This window comes from Moschus berezovskii, chromosome 8, assembly GCF_049115385.1.
Source record: "Moschus berezovskii isolate FMDL1 chromosome 8, NW_MosBer_1.0, whole genome shotgun sequence".
Taxonomy (NCBI): Eukaryota; Metazoa; Chordata; class Mammalia; order Artiodactyla; family Moschidae; genus Moschus; species Moschus berezovskii.
The window spans coordinates 16,926,537-16,951,406 of record NC_142467.1 but is presented as its reverse complement, the minus strand read 5'-3'; the positions used below and the strand labels follow the sequence as shown (position 1 = coordinate 16,951,406).

The following is a 24,870-nucleotide window of genomic DNA, read 5'->3' as shown; positions in this document are numbered from 1 at the left end:
TTCTGCTCCAGACTATGCCCAGCTGCAAAGCCAGATGCATATACTAGTACCTAACTCTGTTAACGTCATTACCTAATTTCTCTGCTACAATTCTTGTAGCTGTTTTCCACTGTTATGAGATCAGTCTCTGGAGCATTGCTGTCAAAACACTATAGTCTAGCCGCAGGCAGTTTCGGTGAACCTCATCTTTGTTTCATCCTCTTTGCTTTTAGGCTTCTGAATATCTCATTATTCTCACATGGAATGCCCTCATTCTTCATAGGTCACTCATAACCTTCAACTTTTGGTTCAAAGTTCTTTCCTCCTAGGAATTTGTTTGGACATATTACCCATATGACTGTGCTGTAATTAGGTTCGTAAAATGCCATGTTGTATTATCTTTTGTATTACCATCTATCATTGTTTGTTATATTCTTATTTATATATTCATGAGTTGTCTTTACATCTAGACTAAAAGCTCCCCAAGAGCATGGAATAAAATCTCACTCCTTGAGTATCTCATAATGCCAGATACAAGCATTTTAATACACTATGTACATAGTTGAATTTGAACATTGGAACAGAGTGAAAGTCTAAAAGAAGGTAGCTATAAGTTCTTCAGAAAAATATTTTTCACTGTTTTTACTGAAGAAAAATAATAAAACACTGTGAAATATTTCTTAAGATATTTGTGACATTTTAAGAAGTCACTCTGTGGATTTTGGAGACCATCAAAACAAACAACCCAATCAAAAAATGGGCAGAAGACCTAAACAGACATTTCCCCAAAGAAGACATGTTAGTTAGTGTTAGTCGATCAGTCATGTCCAACTCTTTGCAACCCCATGGACTGTAGCCCTCCAGATTCCTCGGTCCATGGGATTCTCCAGGCAAGAATACTAGAGCGGGTTGCTACTTCCTTCTCCAGGGGATCTTCCCAGCCCAGGGATCGAACCCAGGTCTCCTGCATTGCAAGCAGATTCTTTACTGTCTGAGCCATCAGAGAAACTCTCAAAGAAGACATACAGATGCTGAAGAGGCACATGAAAAGATGTTCAACATCACAAATTATTATATGAATGCAAATCAAATCTACCATGAGATATCACCTCACACTAGTCAAAATGGCTCTCATCAAAAAATTCACAAACAACAAATGTTGGAGACTGAGTGGAGAGAAGGGAACCCTCCTACACTATTAGTGGGAATGTAAACTGACACAGAGACTATGGAGAACAGTGTGGAGGTTTCTTTGCAAACTAAAAATTGAGCTACCGTGTGACCCTGCAATCCCACTCCTGGGCATATATCCAAAGGAAAATAACATCCAAAACGATACATGCACCCCAATGTTCACACAGCACTGTTTACAACAGCCAAGATAAGGAAGCAACCTAAATGTTCACCAATAGAGGAATGGAAAAAAAAGAGATGAGATACACACACACACATATAATGGGATATTAGTCATTTAAAATAATGAAATAATGCCATTTGCAGCAATATAGATGGGAGCAGAGATGGTCATACTGAGAAGGAGAAATATCATATGACATTCCATACAGGCAGAATCTAAAAAGAAATGAAACAAATGATGTTATTTACAAAATAGAAACAAATTCACAGACTTAGAGAATGAATTTATGGTTGCCTGGGGGAAGGATGAGGGGAAGAGATAGGGAATTTGGGATCGACATGCACACACTGCTATATTTAAAATGGATCTATGTACAGCACAGGACCTACTGTACCGCACAGGGAATTCTTCTCAAAGTTCTGTGGCAGACTGGAAGGAAGGAGAGTTCGGAGGAGAATGGATACATGTATGTGTGTGGCTGAGTCCCTTTGCTGTCCACCGGAAACTCGCGCAACATTATTACTTGGTTATACTCCAATACAAAATAAAAAGTTAAAAAAAAAAAAGTCACTCTGCTCTTAAAAAGTACAAAGCTCTTGGAAAACATAGGTCTGGTCTAGTGATTCCTCAGAAATTCATGACAACTTAAGAATGATTTTCAGAATTAACTGGAGCAGTGTTTTTATGTTTGTAAAAATTGTATTCGGTCCAACATATATTTGAATAACCTCAGGAGACTTTTGTATTAAATAAATGAATAAATAAAAAAGTATCTAGTTCAGTACTTTGTAAAGAATAGTTCCTCAATAACTGTCTCCTTTTCATTCAAATAAATATGTTTAGATGAAGCTTGAAATATAGATAAAGCAAATAAAGAAACCACTCTTGTCAGTGTTCTTAAATTATCTTAAACGTTTTATTGTTCTTAACGTGTTTGCATCTCATATTCCCCAATCTGCTGCCAAGTATTTGACTTAAAAGATTATATTTTATATTCTGTTTATCCTAAAGAAGGCTTATCTGCACATCCTGAGTAAACATTTGACAAGATAAGTAGATATCAGGTAGAGATTAACAATTCTCTTCACACCTGTATTCCTACTAATATTTACAAAATTTGAGAACTGTACCTACTGAAATCTCCAACTACTTTATCAAAACTTAGGCAAATTCTAGTCAGAACCTTTAGACGGATGACAAATCCATTCTACTGACCACAGGGTCAGGGCTTCCCTCATAGTTCAGACGGTAAATAACCTGCCTGCAATGCAGGAGACCTGGGTTCGATCCCTGGGTCAGGAAGATCACACAGAGGAGGGCATGGCAACACACTCCAGTATTCTTGCCTGGAGAATCCCATGGACAGAGGAGACTGGTGGGCTACAGTCCACGGGGTCGCAAAGAGTCAGACACGACTGAGCCACTAAGCACAAGCACAGCACAACCCAAGCACCATCACAGGAACTGAGTCTATGATGATGTTAAGAACACACCAGGATGGATCTTTTAAGAACGCCACATGTTCATTTTTCTGTCTTTATTTAAGTAAGTTGACTTCTAAGTCCTTTATATGTAATATATTGTAAGAGCCATCCCAATTTGATAAAGTGTGAAAAAATGTATGTCCTAGAATGAATGCAATGTTCAGTTCAGTTCAGTTGTTCAGCTGTATCCGACTCCCTGTGACCTCATAGACTGCGGCAAGCCAGGCTTCCCTGTCCATCACCAACTCCCGAGCTTGCTCAAACTCATGTCCAACAAGTCAGTGATGTCATCCAACCATCTCATCCTCTGTCAGCCCCTTCTGCTCCCATCTTCAATCTTTCCCAGAATCAGGGTCTTTTCTAGTGAGTCCATTCTTTGCATCAGGTGGCCAAAGTATTGGAATTTCAGCTTCAGCATCAGTACTTCCAAAGAATATTCAGGGTTGATTTCCTTTAGGATTGACTGGTTGGATCACCTGGCTTACCAAGGGACTCTCAAGAGTCTTCTCCAACACCACAGTTCAAAAGCATCAATTCTTTGGTGCTCAGCTTTTTTTATAGTCCAACTCTCACATTCATACATGACTACTGGAAAAACCATAGCTTTGAATATGACATTGAATGCGATGTGAGAGGTACATTTATATACTTATCATGTCTTCCTTCTTATGCATAGAGTACTGACTGTAATAATATATTTTGGAGATTATAAAACATGCAAAAAATGAAATTTACAATGAAAAAGGTAAAGACAAATAATGTCTTAAAATTAACTTTTAAAATATTTTTTACTAATGGTATCAAATATCGATAATACATTATTGAGTGAGGATAATGTGATTTTACATGCTTTATTCTTTTTAAAAATCTGGGCTTTAATAGTTTGTAACACATTGATTCAAATGTCAGGTTATTTAGTTTGTTTCAATACTTGGTTTTAATGACTGTCATAGGTGACAAAGTTACTACATGAACATACACGTAGATCCACATGCAACCTGTGAAATCATGGCACTAGTTTTTTAATCTTAACCACCAAAAAGACAAATGTTGTCGTTGAAATCTGACTAATGAATTTTCATCACCATTATGTTAATTAACTGTTCTTGCAACAAACTGAAAATATTTCATTTTTGTATTTAAAAAAATTTTTTGTCTATGCTGGGTGTTTGTTGCAGTGTAGACTTTTCTGTATTTATGATAATCGGGGGTCCCTCACTGCCACAGATTTTCCTGTTGCTGAGCACTGGGCTCTAAGGCATGCAGGCGCAGCTGCAGCACGTGGGCTCAGCAGTTGTGGCTCCCAAGCTCTAGAGCACAGGCTCAATACTGTGGCACATGAGCTTAGTTGCTTTGCTGCGTGCCAGAATCTTCCTGGCTCAGGGATGGAACCTGTGTCTTCTGCATTGGCAAGTGGACTCTCCACCAGAGCCACCAGGGATGCCCTCATTTTTGTACTTTTAAGAAAAGTATTCAAAAATAACTGAAACACTTATTTGGAACATTTTAAATCAAGGTAGAAAACTCTTAAGTTCTTACATGTGCAGCGATGACATTTACATAGGTGATACTCGCTTTTATAAAACTAATATTTCTGGGTTTTGCAAAATATACTATCTGAATGACTTCTGATAACACTTGGCATATTTCTGCCATCACTTTCTTTCTCAACAATCCACATGTGAATGATGCCTGGAATACATTTTCTCTGTGGTACTACCTCTGTTTCCTCTCCAGAATCTATTATTTTAGTTAGAAACAATTACTCCTGAGTTTTCCCATAAAGCATTCTTTCTATTTAAAAAGTAATTTAGTGGTAAGACAATACATTCTTTGGTATATTTTTCCTTTGGTCATTGTCAAAGAAAGAAAACAACTAATTCTTTGTGTATTTGCTCTTAGGGAGAGAATTCTTTGCGTATTCACTTAGGGAATGAATATCTAAGCTAAGCTATATCAGAAACATCTGAATTTCCATTCAATTCTTCAGTAAATCTCTTACACTGTATAATTTATTGTACTATTTATATTTTTAAATCTTCAGTGTTTTCCATGCTCCATCATTTTCACTGTGTCAGGAAGGACAAATGTTTCCTTAAGCTAGTGACTATTTGTCTTTTAAGTTAGAATCCTCAAAAAAAAAAAAAGGCCCCTAAGCACTTCATTATTTAGATGAATTTTGCCAAGTTACTGAATTAAATATCAATCGACTTAAAACATTGCTGAAAATTATCAAGGTTTATCTTCATGTTTGTATGCTTAGTTTTGAAATCTTTCACTAATCAAGAAGACTTCAAACTATATTTAGCTAATATCTCAAGGCCGCCGCCGCTAAGTCACTTCAGTCGTGTCTGACTCTGTGCGACCTCATAGACGGAAGCCCACCAGGCTCCTCCATCCCTGGGATTCTCCAGGCAAGAACACGGGAGTGGGTTGCCATTTCCTTCTCCAATGTGTGAAAGTAAAAAGTGAAGTCGCTCAGTCATGTCCGACCCTTAGCGACCCCACGGACTGCAGCCTACCAGGCTCCTCCATCCATGGGATTTTCTAGGCAATAGTACTGGAGTGGCTTGCCATTGCCTTCTCCGAATATCTCAAGGCACAATACTCAATTTGGAGGGATTCATCTTTAACAACGAAGTATGGAAAGCTATGCTTCAGATGGTTTTCCCACCCCTTTTTTATTTATTTTTGGCCAAATCTGATCAGATTATCAGTGTTCTAACTTATAATATGGCTGAGAAACAGTTTATGTTAGAAATAGTAATTTTCCTCAGTGTGAGTTTTTTTTTTACTTTCTCATTGTTCGTTTTCCCTTGGATTCCCAGTAATAGTTTAAGCCACTTGTGTGTTTCGTGAGGATTAATTTTGTGAAAACTAGATTCTGAAATACAAAGGGCAGCCTTAATTGATTGCTGAATGATGAAAGCTAATGAAGGAGTGAGGTTACCCTGTACATGCCCTCACTAACAATGATGTCCCCAACATGCGACTGGCCTGCTCACAGACCCAGGGAGAATTCCATAACAGGCTCCATATGAAATTTCAGTAGTTTTGCTTGCTGTCTTCTCACCCACCAGAGAATTGCCTTATACACCTCCGGAGGTGCTTGTACCTATCGTAAACATTTATACTAGTCTTCAAGAATCAAGAGGGGCTGTCTGATTGACGGTTTATCCCTGACCCAATTCCAGTACCTCGTATGTAGTAGTAATTGACTTAGTAAGTGTCTGTCTATTGAATGAATTAATGTTTGGCATGAACATATTATCTATCTTGTACGTTGCAGGGAAACTAAAGATTGAATAATGTCAATTTAAAAGAGGACACAAATGAAGAACAATGGTATTCTCCTATTGTCACATCCTGAAATGCCCAAGATGCTTTATAAGGTCACCTTCCTCCACCACTTCCTTTTATATTTATATGTGATTTGGCACTCCTTCATGCCTCTCTAAGTGTTCTATTTCTACTGTTACTGATAATTTTATGAAAAAGTATTATTTAGTAAGGAAAACCATAAGAACTGGGATCGATCAATACAAACTAAGTTTTTGGGGGCGGGGTTGGGAGTGGAAACCAGAGGCCCTGTGAAATGTTATGGAAGAGTTCCAAAATATTTGTAGAAAAAAAAATTGTTTGTGAATAGACCAACTTGAAAGCCACAAACAAAAAAGTGCTACTCATATGACATGATATATAAACTATAGATCATGCCTCCTGTATTGCTCAAAATCTATGAAATATCCCAAAGCTAGAAAGGGGAGATGGCAACAACTCTGATGAGGAAGAACTTAAGTAATGAATAACTGACATTTTCCAATTTTAATTAAATGGCTTTACTGGATTCAAAAGCAGTTTAATAGGGTTTGCACAGAATTAAAGCATTACTATGAGAGGTCACTGATAGATAATGTGATTTGAGTCTTTAATATAAGGTTCCTGGATAAGATTCACATTATTCAGGACCACTATGGAGAAGAATGAAAGAACAGTTACTTTCCTCAACTGGATTTAGATTTACTGTTTAGTTGGAGTACTTTACTATTCAGAGTTTCCTTACAGTTAGTGAAAAAATACTCCTCTTTAAAGAGGAAGATAAAAATGAAAAGATGTATTTTAAAAATTCTAAAGAAGATTCATGGATACAAACAGATAAATAAGATACATCCAAAGGAACCTTGTGAAATTATTGGAAAGTAGAGATATCTAGATAGGAAGAAACTAACAAGAAAGGACTTGATTAATAAAATAAATGAATAATATAGGTCATTGATAATTCTTCAGTACACTTGGTAGATGTGTTTTCCTGAAGAGGAACAATGCACTGAATCCAGAACCATGGGTACTGGGGGGGAATACCCTGTTAGAAAAATACATGTAGCTATTAAATGGGGTGTTATTTTTTAACCCAAAAGCTACACACGTAGGTGTATTAAAGAGAGAGAAGAAAGTGATAATTTGTAGTTGTTACAGGAAAAACTTCAAAAAGGAATAATTAAACTGAATATCAGAGCAATCTTCTTGAGAATATGAATTTTAGATTCCTCAATAGGTTAATAGGAAATCAGTCAAAATCATGTGACTAATCTGAATACTAACATGAACACAAAATATCACAGAAAATTTTGAATTGGTAGTTAAAAAAAGAAGATAATCGTTTGAGTCATTTTCATTTCTAAGTTGTGTGTTTGAGTGTTTTTAGTTTTTATTTTTTGATCATATGGCCTGCAGTAACGAAAATTAGGAATCCTAAATATACATGGTAGAAAGGAGACTAATATAGTTTACAAATCTCATAATTTTTACAATGTTACTTGTTCTCATATCCTAGAAAGTGTGCTTCTTTAGAGACGTGTTCTTAAAGAAAAATAAATGTACCTTTGCTTGATTCTTTCCTTTTGGTTTCTTTTGGAATGTAATTCCATTCTTTCGGAATGCTCCCACGCAGACATTCAGGAATGCTGTGCTTGTTTAGGTTCGGCTCACAGTTGCTCCCAGAGCCCATCACAGACACTACCTGCTGCACAACGTCCTTGACGGCCTCGGTCAGGGCCAGTCTCAGGCATCGGATGACCTCTACGTCGGACTCTCTGCGTGCTGAGACTTTAAAATCAGACAGTATATTACAGTTAGCAGAATCAAAAATATTTTGTGCCCTGTTCAGTTAAGAATTCAGCTTCTCAGTAATCTAGTTCAAAGCTAAAGGAAAGAAGAGCTGTTTTTAGGCTAGAGATCATACAATTGATAAGTAGTCCATAAACATTTGGAGAAAAAGTTACCCCCTGGTAATCAAGGGAATAGTAGACAGAATAACAGTGAATAAAACAGCATTCGCTAGTACTTTGGGGACTCTACTGGTAGATATATAATTTGTATAACCTTCTTAGATGACACACGGACAAGAACTGCAAAAGCTTTGACACTTACCTGTTAACACATTTCTTCCTTCTCTGGAAATTTATCCTAAGAAATTAATTATGATTGCTGCTGCTAAGTCACTTCAGTCGTGTCCGACTCTGTGTGACCCCATAGACAGAAGCCCACCAGGCTCCCCCGTCCCTGGGATTCTCCAGGCAAGAACACTGGAGTGGGTTGCCATTTCCTTCTCCAATGTGTGAAAGTAAAAAGTGAAAGTGAAGTCGCTCAGTCGTGTCCGACCCTTAGCGACCCCATTGGACTATAGCCTACCAGGCTCCTTCATCCATGGGAGGAGGCAATATTTCTAGGCAATAGTACTGGAGTGGCTTGCCATTGCCTTCTCCGTAATTATGATTATGTAAATAATAAAATAAAAAATTGGAAATAATCTAACTGTCCAACATCTAGAGATTTATTTAATTAGCTTAGGGCTTTCCTGGTGGCTCATATGGTAAAGAATCCACCCGCAATGCCATTGACCTGGGTTTGATCCCTGGATTGGGACGATCTCCTGGAAGAGGGCATGGTAACCCACTCCAGTATTCTTGCCTGGAGAATCCCCATGGACAGAGTAGCCTGGTGGGCTACAGTCCATAGGGTCGCAAAGAGTCAGGCATGACTGAGTGACTAAGCACAGCGCATCCATCTTCGCAATAAAGTCATATTGATTAGTAAAAAAAAAAAAAAGCAGCTTAGAAAATAGTATGGTATACTATATTTATTAAAAATACATGTTCACATACACATAGAAAAGAATTAAAAGATACTCTACAATGTTGATGGTGATTATCAATGACCAATGGTATTTCAGGTGATTTGCCTTTTCCTTTCCTCCTTCTTGACTTTTTCTTCCCTGCTTCCCTCTTTTCTTTCCTCCCCTCTTTCTAATAAGTATCACCTCCAATGATTAGGTGTTTCTTATGTGATAAATACAATAGAAGTTTCTGTTTGTTTTTAATGACTGGGAAGTTCAGGGATCACTATTTGAATCAACAGAGAAGAACACCGATATGATTTTCCCCCTGAAATTTCAAGATGATATTTCTCAAAGACAATCCACGCCAGGCCTCCCTGTCCATCACCAACTCCTCGAGTTCACTCAAACTCATGTCCACAGAGTAGGTGATGCCATCCAGCCATCTCATTCTGTCGTCCCCTTCTTCTCCTGCCCCCAATCCTTCCCAGCATCAGACTCTATTCCAGTGAGTCAGCTGGTCTCATGAGGTGGCCAAAGTATTGCAGTTTCAGCTTTAGCATCAGTCCTTCCAATGAACACCCAGGACTGATCTCCTTTAGAATGGACTGGTTGGATCTCCTTGCAGTCCAAGGGACTCTCAAGAGTTTACTCCAGCACCACAGTTCAAATGCATCAATTCTTTGGCGATCACCTTTCTTCACAGTCCAACTCTCACATCCATACATGACCACGGGAAAAACCATAGCCTTGACTAGATGGACCTTGGTTGGCAAAGTAATGTCTCTGCTTTTTAATATACTATCTAGGTTGGTCATAACTTTCCTTCCAAGGAATAAGCCTCTTTTAATTTCATGGTTGCAATCAGCATCTGCAGTGATTTTGGAGCCCCCAAAAATAAAGTCTGACACTGTTTCCACTGTTTTTCCATCTATTTCCCATGAAGTGATGGGACCAGATGCCATGATCTTTGTTTTCTGAATGTTGAGCTTCAAGCCAACCTTTTCACTCTCCTATTTCACTTTCATCAAGAGGCTTTTGAGTTCCTCTTCACTTTCTGCCATAAGGGTGGTGTCATCTGCATATCTGAGGTTATTGATACTTCTCCCAGCAATCTTGATTTGAGCTCGTGCTTCTTTCAGCACAGCATTCCTCATGATGTACTCTGCATATAAGTTAAATAAGCAGGGTGGCAATATACAACCTTGATGTACTCTTCTTCCTATTTGGAACCAGTCTGCTGTTCCACGTATAGTTCTTACTGTTGCTTCCTGACCTGCATACAGGTTTCTCAAGAGGCAGGTCAGGTGGTCTGGTATGCCCATTTCTTTCAGAATTTTCCACAGTTTATTGTGATCCACACAGTCAAAGGTTTTGGCATAGTCAATGAAGCAGAAATAGATGGTTTTCTGGAACTCTCTTGCTTTCTCCATGATCCAGTGGATGTTGGCAATTTGATCTCTGGTGCCTCTGCCTTTTCTAAAACCTGCTTGAACATCTGGGAGTTCACGGTTCACATATTGCTGAAGCCTGGCTTGGAGAATTTTGATCATGACTTTACTAGTGTGTGAGATGAGTGCAATTGTGCGGTAGTTTGAGCATTCTTTGGCTTTGCCTTTCTTTGGGATTGGAATGAAGACTGACCTTTTCCAGTCCTGTGGCCACTGCTGAGTTTTCCAATTTTGCTAGCATATTGAGTGCGGCACTTTCACAGCATCATCTTTCAAGATTTGACATAGCTCAACTGGAATTCTATCACCTCCACTAGCTTTGTTTGTAGTGATGCTTTTTATGGCCCATTTGACTTCACATTCCAAGATGTCTGGCTCTAGGTCAGTGATCACGTTATCGTGATTATCTTGGTGGTGAAGATCTTTTTTTTACAGTTCTTCTGTGTATTCTTTCCACCTCTTCTTAATATCTTCTGTCCTTTATTGAGCCCATCTTTGCATGAAAAGTTCCCTTGGAATCTCTAATTTTCTTGACGAGATCTCTTGTTTTTCGTATTCTGTTGTTTTCCTCTATTTCTTTGCATTGATCGCTGAGGAAGGCTTTCTTATCTCTCCTTGCTATTCTTTGAAAACTCTGCATTCAGATGCTTATATCTTTCCTTTTCTCCTTTGCTCTTCGCTTCTCTTCTTTTCACAGCTATTTGTAAGGCCTCCTCAGACAGCCATTTCGCTCTTTTGCATTTCTTTTACATGGGGATGGTCTTGGTCCCTGTCTCCTGTACAATGTCACGAACCTCTGTCCAGAGTTCATCAGGCACTCTATCTATCAGATCTAGTCCCTTAAATCTATTTCTCATTTCCATTGTATAATCATAAGGGATTTGATTTAGGTCATATCCGAATGGTCTAGTGGTTTTCCCTACTTTCTTCAATTTCAGTCTGAATTTGGCAATAAGGAGTTCATGATCTGAGCCACAGTCAGCTCCTGGTCTTGCTTTTGCTAACTGTATAGAGCTTCTCCATCTTTGGCTGCAAAGAATATAATCAATCTGATTTCGGTGTTGACCATCTGGTCATGTCCATGTGTAGAGTCTTCTCTTGTGTTGTTGGAAGAGGGTGTTTGCTATGACCAGTGCGTTCTCTTGGCAAAACTCTATTAGCCTTTGCCCTGCTTCATTCCATGCTCCAAGGCCAAATTTGCCTGTTACTCCAGGTGTTTCTTGACTTCCTACTTTTGCATTCCAGTCCCCTATAATGAAAAGGACATCTTTTTTGGGTGTTAGTTCTAAAAGATCTTGTAGGTCTTCATAGAACCGTTCAACTTTGGCTTCTTCAGCGTTACTGGTTGGGGCATAGGCCTGGATTACTGTAATATTGAATGGTTTGCCTTGGAAACGAACAGAAATCATTCTGTCGTTTTTAAGATTGCATCCAAGTACTGCATTTCGGACTCTTTTGTTGACCATGATGGCTACTCCATCTCTTCTAAGGGATTCCTGCCCACAGTAGTAGATATAATGGTCATCTGAGTTAAATTCACCCATTCCAGTCCATTTTAGTTCACTGATTCCTAGAATGTCTACATTCACTCTTACCATCTCCTGTTTGACCACTTCCAATTTGCCTTGATTCATGGACCTAACATTCCAGGTTCCTATTCAATATTGCTCTTTACAGCATCGGATCTTGCTTCTATCACCAGTTACATCCACAACTGGGTTTTGGTTTTGCTTTGGCTCCATCCCTTTATTCCTTCTGGAGCTTTTTCTCCACTGATCATCAGTAGCATACTGGGCACCTACCGACCTGGGGAATTCCTCATTCAGTATCCTATTATTTTGCCTTTTGATACTGTTCATGGGGTTCTCAAGGCAAGTATACCGAAGTGGTTTGCCATTCCCTTCTCCAGTGGACCACATTCGGCTGTGGTCCATGTGATCTGGACTAGATTTCTATGAACATGATTTCAGTGTGTCTGCCCTCTGATGCCCCCTCGCAATACCTACCATCTTATTTGGGGTTCTCTCAACAGACACAAGTCCAGGACCAGATGGCTTCATAGGTGAATGCTACCAAACATTTAGAGAAGAGGTAAGACCTATTTCTCAATCTATTCCCAAAAATTGCATAGAGGAAGGAATACTTCCAAACTCATTCTGTATACAAGGCCAGCCTCATCCTGACACTAAAACTAGACAGAGATATCACACAAAAAAGAAAAACCACAGTCCGATATCACTGATGGACATAGATGCAAAAATCCTCAACAAAATGTCAACAAACTGAAAGTAAGAATACACTAAAAGGATCACACACAATACGAAGTTGGACTTATCAGAGGATTACAAGGGTCTTGCAATATCTGCAAGTCAGCGACTTCCCTGGTGGTCCAGTATTTAAGAATCCATCTTGCAATGCAAGGAACACAAGTTTAATCCCTGGTCCAGGGAACTAAGATCCATGAAGCCCACACGCTGCAATTACTGGGCCTGTGGACTCTGGAAGCTGTGGGCTTCCACAACTCGAGAGCCCCTGTGCCAAAACTACTGAGCCTGTACAGGGCAGTTAGAGTACATGGACCACAGCAAAAGATCCCGCATGGTGTAGTGAAGGTTCTGCATGCCACAACTAAGACCTTACTCAGCCAAATTAATGAATTAATTAAAACAGTTTTTTTTTTTAAAGAATTCCAGAAAAAAGTGGTGGTTGGGGGGAAAAGATAAAATACCCTGCGAGAATGGCTGAAAATTTTCCAAATATGATAAAAACCAAACACCATCAGATATAAGACGCTCAACAATCCCCAAGCAGAATACAAAAGAAATGAAAACAAGCACATCATAATTAAATTTCTGCAAAGTGGTGATAAAGAGAACAATCCTAAAATGAACAACACAAAGAAGACACATTATATAACTGGAAGCAAACACTTTAAAACCTAAACTGATTTATCATCAGAAACAATGCAAGCCATAAAATAGAAAAATGTATTGAAAGTACTGAGTGAAAAAAAAAAATTGGAAGACAGAAAAATCTCTGAGCCCAAAAGTCTATGTCTGATGAAAAATATTTCAAATATGAAGATAAAGCCTTTTTTTCATGCAATCAAATCAAATGAATTGATGGCAGAAAATTTTTAGTACATTAAAGGAAATACCTAAGGTAGAAGGAAAATGATATCTGTCAGAAACTCAGATCTACATAAGTAAAAGAAGAGTACCAGAAATGATAAATAGATGGAAATGTGAAAGACTTTCTTCTCATTTTTAGCTTCTTTAAGCCATAACTGACTAAAACCAAAGTGAAACAATAGATTGTAGGGCTCATAACATTAGTAGAAATAAAATGCATGATGACACATGTAAAGACTAGGAAGAGTAAACAGAAATATACTTGTGTAAGATTCTTTCATTATATGTAAACTGATGAGTCAAAGATACTCATCACAAGATGTAAATCTTGGAACAACTACCAAAATAAATATAGAATTATATCTAATAAGCCATTGGCAAAGAAAAACTGTAATACTGAAAAATATCCACTTAATCCAAAGAAGGTCAAAATAAATATTAAAAGGAACAAAGTTAGAGCAAACAGAAAACAAATAATAATACTGTCGTGTAGCTCCAAGTGTCAGAACAGAGGATCCACACTTAGACATGGATTTGATCAATTGTTCACTTGATTTCTGACAAAAACACCAAAGTAATTCAAATTTAGAAAGAATAGTGATTTCTAAAAAAGATGCTGGGAAAATTGCATATGTATATGAAAATGTATGGTGGTGGTTTAGTTGCTAAGTCATGTCCGACTCTTCCGACCCCACGGATCGTAGCCTGGAAGGCTTCTCTGTCCATGGGATTCTCCAGACAAGTATACAAGAGTGGGTTGCCATGCCCTCTTCCAGGGTATCTTCCAGACCCAGGGATCAAACCTGTATCTCCTGTGGCTCTTGCATTGCAGGCGATTCTTTACCACTGAGCCACCAGGGAAGACCTCCTTAAAACTCAGTACGACAATCTAATTAATAAATGAAGGAAAGTTTTAAACAGATATCTTACAAAAGAGTTTTTTCAAATTACTGTTAAAAACATGAAGATGTGCTTGATGTCAATAATCACCAAGGAATTGTAAATTAAAGTCACAATGAGATAATAGTATATATTCCTCAGAATGATTAAAAGCAAAAAGGCAATTCCAAGTGTTGGTGAGGGCACAAAGCAACCCAAACTCTCTCACCTAACTGGTGGGAATGTAAAAGAACGGGATTACTTTGAAAAACAGTTTAGTAGTTTCTTATAAAGTTTAACTCACAGTGTGTGCTAAAGACATGTATTTCCATTAAAAGTAAAAGGGAGTTAAGGAGAGTGAAGCACAGAGTAACTTATGCTTTGATATTTTCACTTGCTCAACTAAATACTGTTGACCTACTTTGAGAGTACAGGCCTGTAACGATAGCTACCAAATCTATCTCTTACAGAGTGTATTGGCCTTTGAAATGCCCACATGAGGTACCCAACTTGTTTTTTAATAATTTTTATCTTTTGTAATCTTTTATAAATGGATATTTTCACTCGTTTTTTTCCTAGTTATGTTCATTCTAAGGAGTTATGTATTATATTTCTAATTATTAAACCAGTTTATATATTTCATTACTGAATTCATATATTCATAAAGCAAATGTTTCAAAAAGTTTAGTCTAATAGAAAGAAATAAAGAGAAATAACAAGGCCTGTGATCAGAAGTTCCATTTTTTTGTTCTGATTCTACAACTTGATCAGTGGACAATCTTAGGCAAGTCTCTTAACATCTCTTGCTGTGCTTAGTCGCTCAGTCATGTCTGACTCTTTTCAACCCTACAGACTGTAGCCCGCCAGGCTCCACTGTCCATGGGAATTTCCCAGGCAAGAATACTGGAGTGGATTGCCATGCCCTCCTCCAGGGGATCTTCCCAACCCAGGGATCGAACCCAGGTCTGCTGCATTGCAGGCAGATTCTTTAGCATCTGAGCTACAAGCGAAGCCCAGGAAGACTGGAGTGGTTAGGCTGTCCCTTCTCCAGGTCTTCCTGACCCAGGAATCAAACCAGGGTGTCCTGCATTGCAGGCAGATTCTTTACCAGCTGATCTACCAGGGAAGCCCAGCAATAAAATGAGGATACTGCCTTCTTTGTTTTCACCTTCTTACACTAAAGTGAGAAGATTGTGATGTCTTATGGATAAGCCATAAAGAAATCATAGAGTGTTTCAAGAGGAAGAAAATAAACCGATTTTTAAGTAATGTACTCCAGTTAATCTGGATAAGTTAGTAATATTTACTGAAGCATAGATCTTTTAGTGGTAAAATGCAAATATTGTGGGTTTATGATTATGTGTCTCAGCTATATTTCCTTGAAACCTGTTATTTTTCAAGTCAAACAGAAACCACAGTAAAAGACTTGGTTTTCTTATGAATTAGTGTATCTTATTAGGGATTTTAAGATAACTGTAATTGGTAACAGAAGAATAAGAAACTTACAAAGACTTAAATAGGAGAGAAAAAAAAAGGCACAGTCCCTCATGACCACTGCAGTGTCTTAGTTCCGTTCAATTCAATAAAGTCTACTTCAGAAATAATGCTCTCTTGTGGCTCGGCTGGTAAACAATCTGCCTACAGTGCGGGAGACCTGGGTTGGGAAGATCCCCTGGAGAAGCAGTTTTGCTTTCTCAGGCCACCACCTAAAATCCATTGATCTCTTCTAAGTCATTTTCAGTATGCTTTTTTGCTGAGTGTCAGATGGTTCAAGAACTTAAGAACTGAAAGATAAATAATGGTTGAATCAAGTGGGTCCCTGATTCTTCATAATCTTGTGAGACAATTCAGCTCTTATCCCCACCAGAAACAACTCAAAACAGCAGGGGGTGGAGGAGATTTCAAGGCTGTTTTTCTTTCAGTTCAATAAAGTCTACATCAGAAATAATGCTCTCTTTTAAACTAGCAGACTGACCATTGTGGGAGTAAAAAGTAAACAGTGAGGGAATACATGAAAACTGGAAGATAAGACTTTAAAAGGAGATAATTATCACAGAGTCTTTAAGTGATAGATTAGAGGTTTTAAAATCATTACATAAAGCTATATATCATAAAGCTATTTTGCAGTGATAATGACCAAGAGAAGATGTAATATAATGACTTAAAAATAGTTAAAAGGATATTCAAGTAATGTCTGGAGGATAGCTAAAAAGTACAGGAAGAACGAAACCATGATTATGAGCCAGTTAGATTTTTTAATATGGATTCTAGTAAATATTTTATGGAAATGGTGGTTCCAAAACAGTGTATAAGAAAGCATATAGGTTGAAAACCAAATGTAAATGATATATATAGTTAATGGACTGACAGGATAACCACTAAATCCTCATCCTTCGTTTTCCCAAGACATTAAGTATAGAGATTTAAAGACAGAATATTAAGGATCAAACAATGTGAGAATGTTTACACCTGGTCCTGAAGGTGGGGTAACCCACGAACACTTCCTATTCAGACATGTAACTCATTCTGACTTTACCGTCCACTTGAGCTGCGGGCAGAAGGAAAACACAACTGGAGAAAACACAGTACCCTCAAAACAACGATAGGACTTACTTAAATGTCTAGAGAGAGTCACTAGGCTCGTAATAATAAATGTCATTTACATATGAAGAAAACTGGCCAGCAGGTTTGTCCACCAGTTTGTTTAACAAAAGCATATGAGAAGCACAAAGTATTTTTTTACATTTTACTAATTTCTTACATGTTTAATAGCAAAGCAATATCTGTGGTAAATGTTAAATTTTTAATAAAAAAAGAAAATCCACATAATTTCTAAATTTCTAGGTAATAACTCCCCCCCCCTCAACTTCCTCCTCACCTGTACCAAGTATGTTAAGTCTTGATGGGAACTAATGGTTAATGATTCCCCAAAGTAGCCTGTATACTGAAAAAATGTAAGATAACCTTTTATAAATAAAAGATTCGGCAAAACTGACATCAATAAACCTTAAAAAAAATGTCTTTAAAGATATATTTGAGTATCTATAAAATACTTCTTCTACAGATAGTAACTTTCTCATACCTGGAATGTTATATAACAAGTCCCATAATTGTTCTTCTTCCATGTAACTCACAAAGACATTTCCAAATGTTTGTGGAGAGAAAGTGCAGTGGTACAATACTTGAAAGACAGCTTCTATCAAACTGAATCCTTGGTTCAGATTATTTTCTGTATTGGAACCTTGTTCTTGAAAGGTACATTCTTGAAAAGAACAAAAATGATTTAGTAAGGTAGGTATCAGTGAATATGATTACATTCCTATTGCGAACGCTAGTATAACAGTGTAAAAATGTGTTTGATTATTATTTACGTAATAGGAGAAATGCCACATTCTTTCAGATCGAAGGTCCATTTCCCAACTGGGTCCAAACCCAGTATAATTTCGGAGAGAATAATGGATATTTGTGCAGGGTAAAGTTGTGAGAAGGACCACATGACATCATGTCAAAGGGCAATACTAGTTTATTTTTATGTCAGAATTCTTTATTCTCTTAAACTTCTTTTCATGTTTTTCATTTGAAAGTAACACACATTCATTCTAGAAACTGTAAAAAATTCAGACTAAGAAACTAAGAAAACTAAAAGTGCACCAAATCCTACCAACCAGTGATAGTTACTATATTTGGTGCAGTATTTCATTCATATTATATACAAATATAGACTATATATATGTATATTTGTGTGTGTGTGTGTGTATAACTTGAACACCAAACGGAATTATTTTATATACTCCTTATTATTGAAAATCTACTTATAACTAGTTGAACCTTTGTATCTCTCTTTGGGATTTTTGTTCTGAACATTCAGTTATATACCCTTTATTCAGAACATAAATTTCACAGGAAATTCACAGTTATAGTGCTCTCAGCATTATGCTATCAATTCTACAAATAAATTTATAAGTGTTTCTTTAACCCACAGCTTCCTGTCATTTCAGAATGAAGAGCTTTCTCAGCTTGTTTCTCAATAAGATCAAACAGGAATTCCCACAATGACAGATTCACTCCGGCTCCATTCAGTTCAGTTCAGTTTAGTCGCTCAGTCGTGACCGACTCTTTTCGACCCCATGAATCACAGCACGCCAGGCCTCCCTGTCCATCACCAACTCCCGGAGTTCACTCAAACCCATGTCCATCGAGTTGGTGATGCCATCCAGCCATCTCATTCTCTGTCGCCCCCGTCTCCTCCCGCCCCCAATCCCTCCCAGCATCAGAGTCTTCCAGTGAGTCAACTCTTCGCATCAGGTGGCCAAATTACCACTCTTCAAAGATGTTCCTCTACTGTTGCATCCACAGGTTGGACTGAAAAGGTGAAATAATTTCTCTCTTGTTTAGATAATTAGCATGCTATGTCCAGTATCATATGTAAAAGTAGCTTCAAGTTAAAGATAATAATGACTCACAACGTTTCTCATAATTTAAATATATTGAAAAAACACAATCTAGATCATTTTGGAATAAGTACATTTATTTTCTTGCTCATTTGGAAGCTCATCACTTCTATAGTTCTTCTTGATAATTTTATTTCTGTGATTTTGATTTTCATGATCTAGAGAGTCTTCCCTAGGATTTTTGCTGAAACTATTGATAAAGTGGTGTCCTCTTTCTTCTGGGGCTGCTAAGCTGGCATAAAGTAGCCTGGAAGTAACTAATGTCCATTTTGGTGAGAACTCCACTGAGAACCCATCACTTCATGGCAAAAAGGTGGGGGAACAGTGGAAACAGTGACAGACTTTATTTTGGGGGGCTCTAAAATCACTGCAGATGGTGACTGCAGCCATGAAATTAAAAGACGCTTGCTCCTTGGAAGAAAAGTTATAACCAATCTAGACAGCGTATTAAAAAGCAGAGACATTACTTTGTCAACAAAGGTCCATCTAGTCAAGGCTATGGTTTTTCCAGTAGTCATGTATGGATGTGAGAGTTGGACTAAAAGAAAGCTGAGCACCAAAGAATTGATGCTTTTGAACTGTGGTGTTGGAGAAGACTCTTGAGAGTCCCTTGGACTGCAAGGAGATCCAACCAGTCCATCCTAAAGGAGATCAGTTCTGGGTGTTCATTGGAAGGACTGATGTTGAAGTGGAAACTCCAATCCTTTGGCCACCTGATAAGAAGAGCTGACTCATTGGAAAAGACCCTGATGCTGGGAAAGATTGAGGGCAGGAGGAGAAGGGGACGACAGAGGATGAGATGGTTGAATGGCATCACCAACTCAATGGACATGAGTTTGAGTAAACTCCAGGAGTTGGTGATGGACAGGGAGGCTTGGCATGCCGCAGTCCATAGGATCACAAACAGTCAGACACGACTGAGTGAACTGAACTGAACTGAACCGAACCACTGAGAACTGAGCCAGTAAAGTAAGTAGAACCAAGAGATGGCACAGTCCTGATGGGATGACACTGTGTGAGAGCCTAGAACCAGCAATGTCTGTATACTTAGGTTAGCTGAGCTGATAAATTTCCCTTTTTGGTTAAACCAGGTTAATTTGGGTTTCTGCCACTTGCATTCTAAAGGGTCCTAGGTTTTTCATCAAGTATAAAAGGTTAAATGACAAAGAGTCCTAGCCCAGGCATTCATAATTTCACTTTTATCCAAATAGCTTCCTCGGTTCTCCCTGCTTTTCTGTCCCTCCAATTCACCTTACATTCAAGTATCAATTATCCTTTATGTCATTGCCCCATGTTTAAACCTTCCCCTGCTACTGTACTTTCTTAGAAATTCCTGAACCTCACGATCCAGAGTTTCCACAATCTTTCCCAAACTATGTTTTAGTCCCCAGACCTCTGCTCCTCCCTAACTAGTATACTTGCTTCCCTTGCACATGTTCCCTCCCATCACCTTTTGTTGGTCTCTACCACTTCAGTTCAGTTCAGTTCAGTCACTCAGTCGTGTCTGACTCTTTGTGACCCCATGGACCGCAGCACGACAGGCCTCCCTGTCCATCACCAACTCCCGGAGTTCACTCAAACTCATGTCCATTGAGTTGGTGATGCCATCCAGCCATCTCATCCTCTGTCGTCCCCTTCTCCTCTTGCCCTCAATATTTCCCAGCATCAGGGTCTTTTCAAATGAGTCAGCTCTTCGTGTAAGGTGGCCTAAGTCTTGGAGTTTCAGCTTCAGCATCAGTCCTTCCAATGAACACCCACGACTGATCTCCTTTAGGATGGACTGGTTGGATCTCCTTGCAGTCCAAGGGACTCTCAAGAGTCCTCTCCAGCACCACAGTTCAAAAGCATCAATTCATCAGCGCTCAGCTTTCTTTACAGTCCAACTCTCACATCCATACATGACCACTGGAAAAACCATAGCCTTGACTAGATGGACCTTTGTTGACAAAGTAATGTCTCTGCTTTTTAAAATGCTACAACATTCTGCCCCAGGAAAATTCCCAAGATTTAATCAATCGATTACCATGTTGGCACTCACTATACTAGATGCTGAGGCCTACACCTTCCATGAATTCACTGCCTGCCTCCTTGTGGATGTGTGTGGGGAGTGGGAATGACAGACATGTACAGCCATTTCAGCAATGTAAAGATAAGGAGGATGACCATACACCCTAGTTTGCCTCAGGCAGTCCTGGTTTATGTCTATGGCTCTCAGGTAATTAGTCATTGCATCCTCTTTCGTTCTCAAAAATATCCTGGTTTGAATAAGGAATTATTCGATCACCTTAAGGCTAAGTGCTTTAAATATAAGACACTGGAAATACATAGGATGGTGCTTTACATTTGGGAAGGGAACACGGAGAAGTCACAGGGAAGATCATGTCTCAGCAGAGTCTTTAAGGGGAAGTAGCAATTTACTGACTCTTGCCTGGAAAATCCCATGGGTGGAGGAGCCTGGTGGGCTACAGTCCATGGGGTCGCACAGAGTCGGACATGACTGAAGCGACATAACAGCAGCAGCAGCAGCAGCAATTTACTGGCATGACAAGTTTGAGGTGGGGAAGGTACTTTCCAAGAAGACAGGAGAGTTGGTGCAGTGGTGAGAAGACAGATAGCTGCTGGTCGGGTGACATGGCTGAAGTGGGAATGGTGGGAGGGAAGGGGAGGTAAAACTGGACAAGCAGCACAGGCTGAAAAATCTAAGGCCCCATGAATCATGCACTGACAATACCAATGGAGAAAGGGGGATGGACATGAGGAATATTATAATAAAAATAATGAGGTGCATTACCATTGTTGCTATTACCAGCTAAACGTGCCAAGATACGTCAATGGATATTTCTTATTTCTATTTTCCGTTGCTTTGAAGAAAGTAGCCTATTTCTGTTTACTTGCCTCAGGGAGTTTTGCTATTTAGAAAGCACAAACAGACTGAAGTCAGTTGCCCTCCTAGATTAAAAAAAAAAAAAAAGAAAAGCTAAATCCATTGAATAGTCATTAGTTTGAACTAAAGGAAAAAAGCCACTTTTTATGACCCAAAGTATTGGTACGGCTGGATGATATGAAAGTGGAATCATATGTGTCCGGCAGGTGCCAGGGGTAAGGGTCAGGAGAGAGGAGACCTCTGGCATTGGAGAGCAATGTCTCAGGCTGCAAGGACTTTGCTGGATGGCAGTGCACAGCGAGGCTTGTCTGGGGGAGGCAAGGAGGGACCCTGGATCCTTGACATGCGTTTTCAGTCTCATCAAAGGTTTCAAACCATACCTGACTGCTGTGCGTGGCAGGAGTGCTGGAGAGGAAATAAAAAAGGGTACCTGTGCAGTAACCAGAGTGACCAGATAACTGAAGATTAATACAGTCTCACAGGGACTTCTGTACCCCCTTGGGGTAAAGGTGGGAGCCCTAAGAATAGCTACAGTTAAAAATCCTACCAGCCAGGCACTTGGGGCTCAGAATCTTCATAAAATTGATTTGAAGACAAAAAATGACTTGGATATTCCTTGGGTATCTGAGTTTATGAATTGAGATTTATACCAACTCCAAAAAAGCAGAGTTACTACCCACAAGGTACACTAGGTTGAACATCACATGAGCTACTTTATGTCTAATTTGATCCTCATAATACTCTAAAGAGCCTCCTGATGAAGGCGAAATAGGAGATGGAAAAAGCTGGCTTAAAATTCAACATTCAAAAAACAGATCATGGCATCCGGCTCCATCACTTCATGGCAAATAGAAGCAGAAAAGTGGAAGCAGTGACAGATTTTCTTGGTCTCCAAGATCACTGTGGATGGTGACTGTAGCCATGAAATTAAGAGACACCTGCTTCTTGGAAAAAAAACTAGGAAAAACTTAGACAGAGTATTAAAAGGCAGGGACATCACTTTGCCAACAAAGGTCCATGTAATCAAAGCTATGGCTTTTCCAGTGGTCATATATGGAAAGGGCTTCCCTGATGGCTCAGATGGTAAAGAATCCGCCTGCAATACAGGATACCTGGGTTCAATCCCTGGGTTGGGAAGATCCCCTGGAGAAGGGAATGGCTACCTACTCCAGTATTCTGACCTGGAGAATTCCATGGACAGAGGTGCCTGGTAGTCTATAGTCCATGGGATCGCAAAGAGTTGGACACGACTGAACAACTTTCACTTGTACAGATATGACAGTTGTATAGTAAAGTCATGCTCAAAATTCACCAAGCTAGGCTTCAGCAATATGTGAATCGTGAACTTCCAGATGTTCAAGCAGGTTTTAGAAAAGGCAGAGGCACCAGAGATCAAATTGCCAACATCCGCTGGATCATGGAGAAAGCAAGGGAGTTCCAGAAAAACATCTATTTCTGCTTCATTGACTATGCCAAAGCCTTTGACTGTGTCGATCACAATAAACTGTGGAACATTCTGAAAGAGATGGGAATCCCAGACCACCTAACCTGCCTCTTGAGAAGCCTGTATGCAGGTCAGGAAGCAACAGTTAGAACTGGACATGGAACAATGGACTGGTTCCAAATAGGAAAAGGAGTACGTCAAGGTTGTATATTGTCACCCTGCTTATTTAACTTATATGCAGAGTACATCATGAGGAACGCTGGGCTGGAAGAAGCACAAGCTGGAATCAAGATTGCTGGGAGAAATATCAATAACCTCAGATATGCAGATGACACCACCCTTATGGCAGAAAGTGAAGAGGAACTCAAAGACCTCCTGATGAAAGTGAAAGAGGAGAGTGAAAAGGTTGGCTTAAAGCTCAACATTCAGAAAATGAAGATCATGGCATCTGGTCCCATCACTTCATCGGAAACAGATGGGGAAACAGTGGAGACAGTGTCAGACTTTATTTTTGGGGCTCCAAAATCACTGCGGATGCTGATTGCAGCCATGAAATTAAAAGATGCTTACTCCTTGGAAGGAAAGTTATGACCAGCCTAGATAGCATATTAAAAAGCAGAGACATTACTTTGCCAACCAAGGTCCGTCTAGTCAAGGCTATGGTTTTTCCCATGGTCATGTATGGATGTGAGAGTTGGACTGTGAAGAAAGCTGAGCGCCAAAGAATTGATGCTTTTGAACTGTGGTGCTGGAGAAGATTCTTGAGAGTCCCTTGGACTGCAAGGAGATCCAACCAGTCCATTCTAAAGGAGATCAATCGTGGAAGGACTGATGCTAAAGCTGAAACTCCAATACTTTGGCCACCTCATGTGATGAGTTGACTCACTGGAAAAGAGTCTGATGCTAGGAGGGATTGGGGGTAGGAGGAGACGGGGACGACAGAGAATGAGATGGCTGGATGGCATCACTGACTCGATGGACATGAGTATGAGTGAACTCGGGGAGTTGGTGATGGACAGGGAGGCCTGGCGTGCTGTGGTTCGTGGGGTCGCAGAGAGTCAGACACGACTAAGTGACTGAACTGAACTGAACTGAACCAGAAAGAAGGGTGAGCACTGAAGAACTGATGCTTTTGAATTGTGGAGCTGGAGAAGTCTCTTGAGAATCTCTTGGTCAGCAAGGAGATCAAACCAGTCAATCCTAAAGAAAATCGACCCTGAATATTAATTGGAAAGACTGGTGTTGAAATTGAAGTACCACCTGATGTGAAGAGCCAACTTACTGGAAAAGCCCCCAATGCTGGGAAAGATTGAGGGCAAAAGGAGAAGGGGGCGACAGAGGATGAGATGGTTGGATGGCATCATCGACTCAATGGTCATGAGTTTGAGGAGACAATGAAGGACAGGGAAGTCTGGTGTGCTGCAGTCCACGGGGCTGCAGAGTCAGGCACGACTTGGTGACTGAACAACACTGGTGGGCTACAGTCCGTGGGGTTGCAAAGAGTTGGATACGACCGAGCGACTAACGTTAACTTCAGCCATTTAGGCGAGTTACTCAGTGTTTCCTGGTGGGTGGGTGGGTGTGGGTGTATTAGTCACTCAATCATGTCTGACGCTCTGTGACTCCATGGGACTGTAGCCTGCCTCCTCTGTCTATGGAGTTTTCCAGGCAAGAATACAGGAGTGGGTTGCCACT

At 39.5% G+C, this 24,870-nt stretch overlaps 1 protein-coding gene across 2 annotated transcripts in view; it reads right to left on the bottom strand.

Annotated features, from left to right (window-relative positions):
* The window catches only part of KIAA0825 (KIAA0825 ortholog), a 401,795-nt gene that overhangs the window by 214,068 nt on the left and 162,857 nt on the right, over nt 1-24,870 (bottom strand). For both annotated transcript variants that reach the window (XM_055429383.2, XM_055429385.2), the window contains exons 14-15: nt 17,479-17,658; nt 7,702-7,926 (exon numbers count right to left, since the gene is read on the bottom strand). In XM_055429383.2, coding sequence (XP_055285358.2) covers nt 7,702-7,926; nt 17,479-17,658 — 405 coding nt within the window. The remainder of the gene's footprint in view (nt 1-7,701; nt 7,927-17,478; nt 17,659-24,870) is intronic.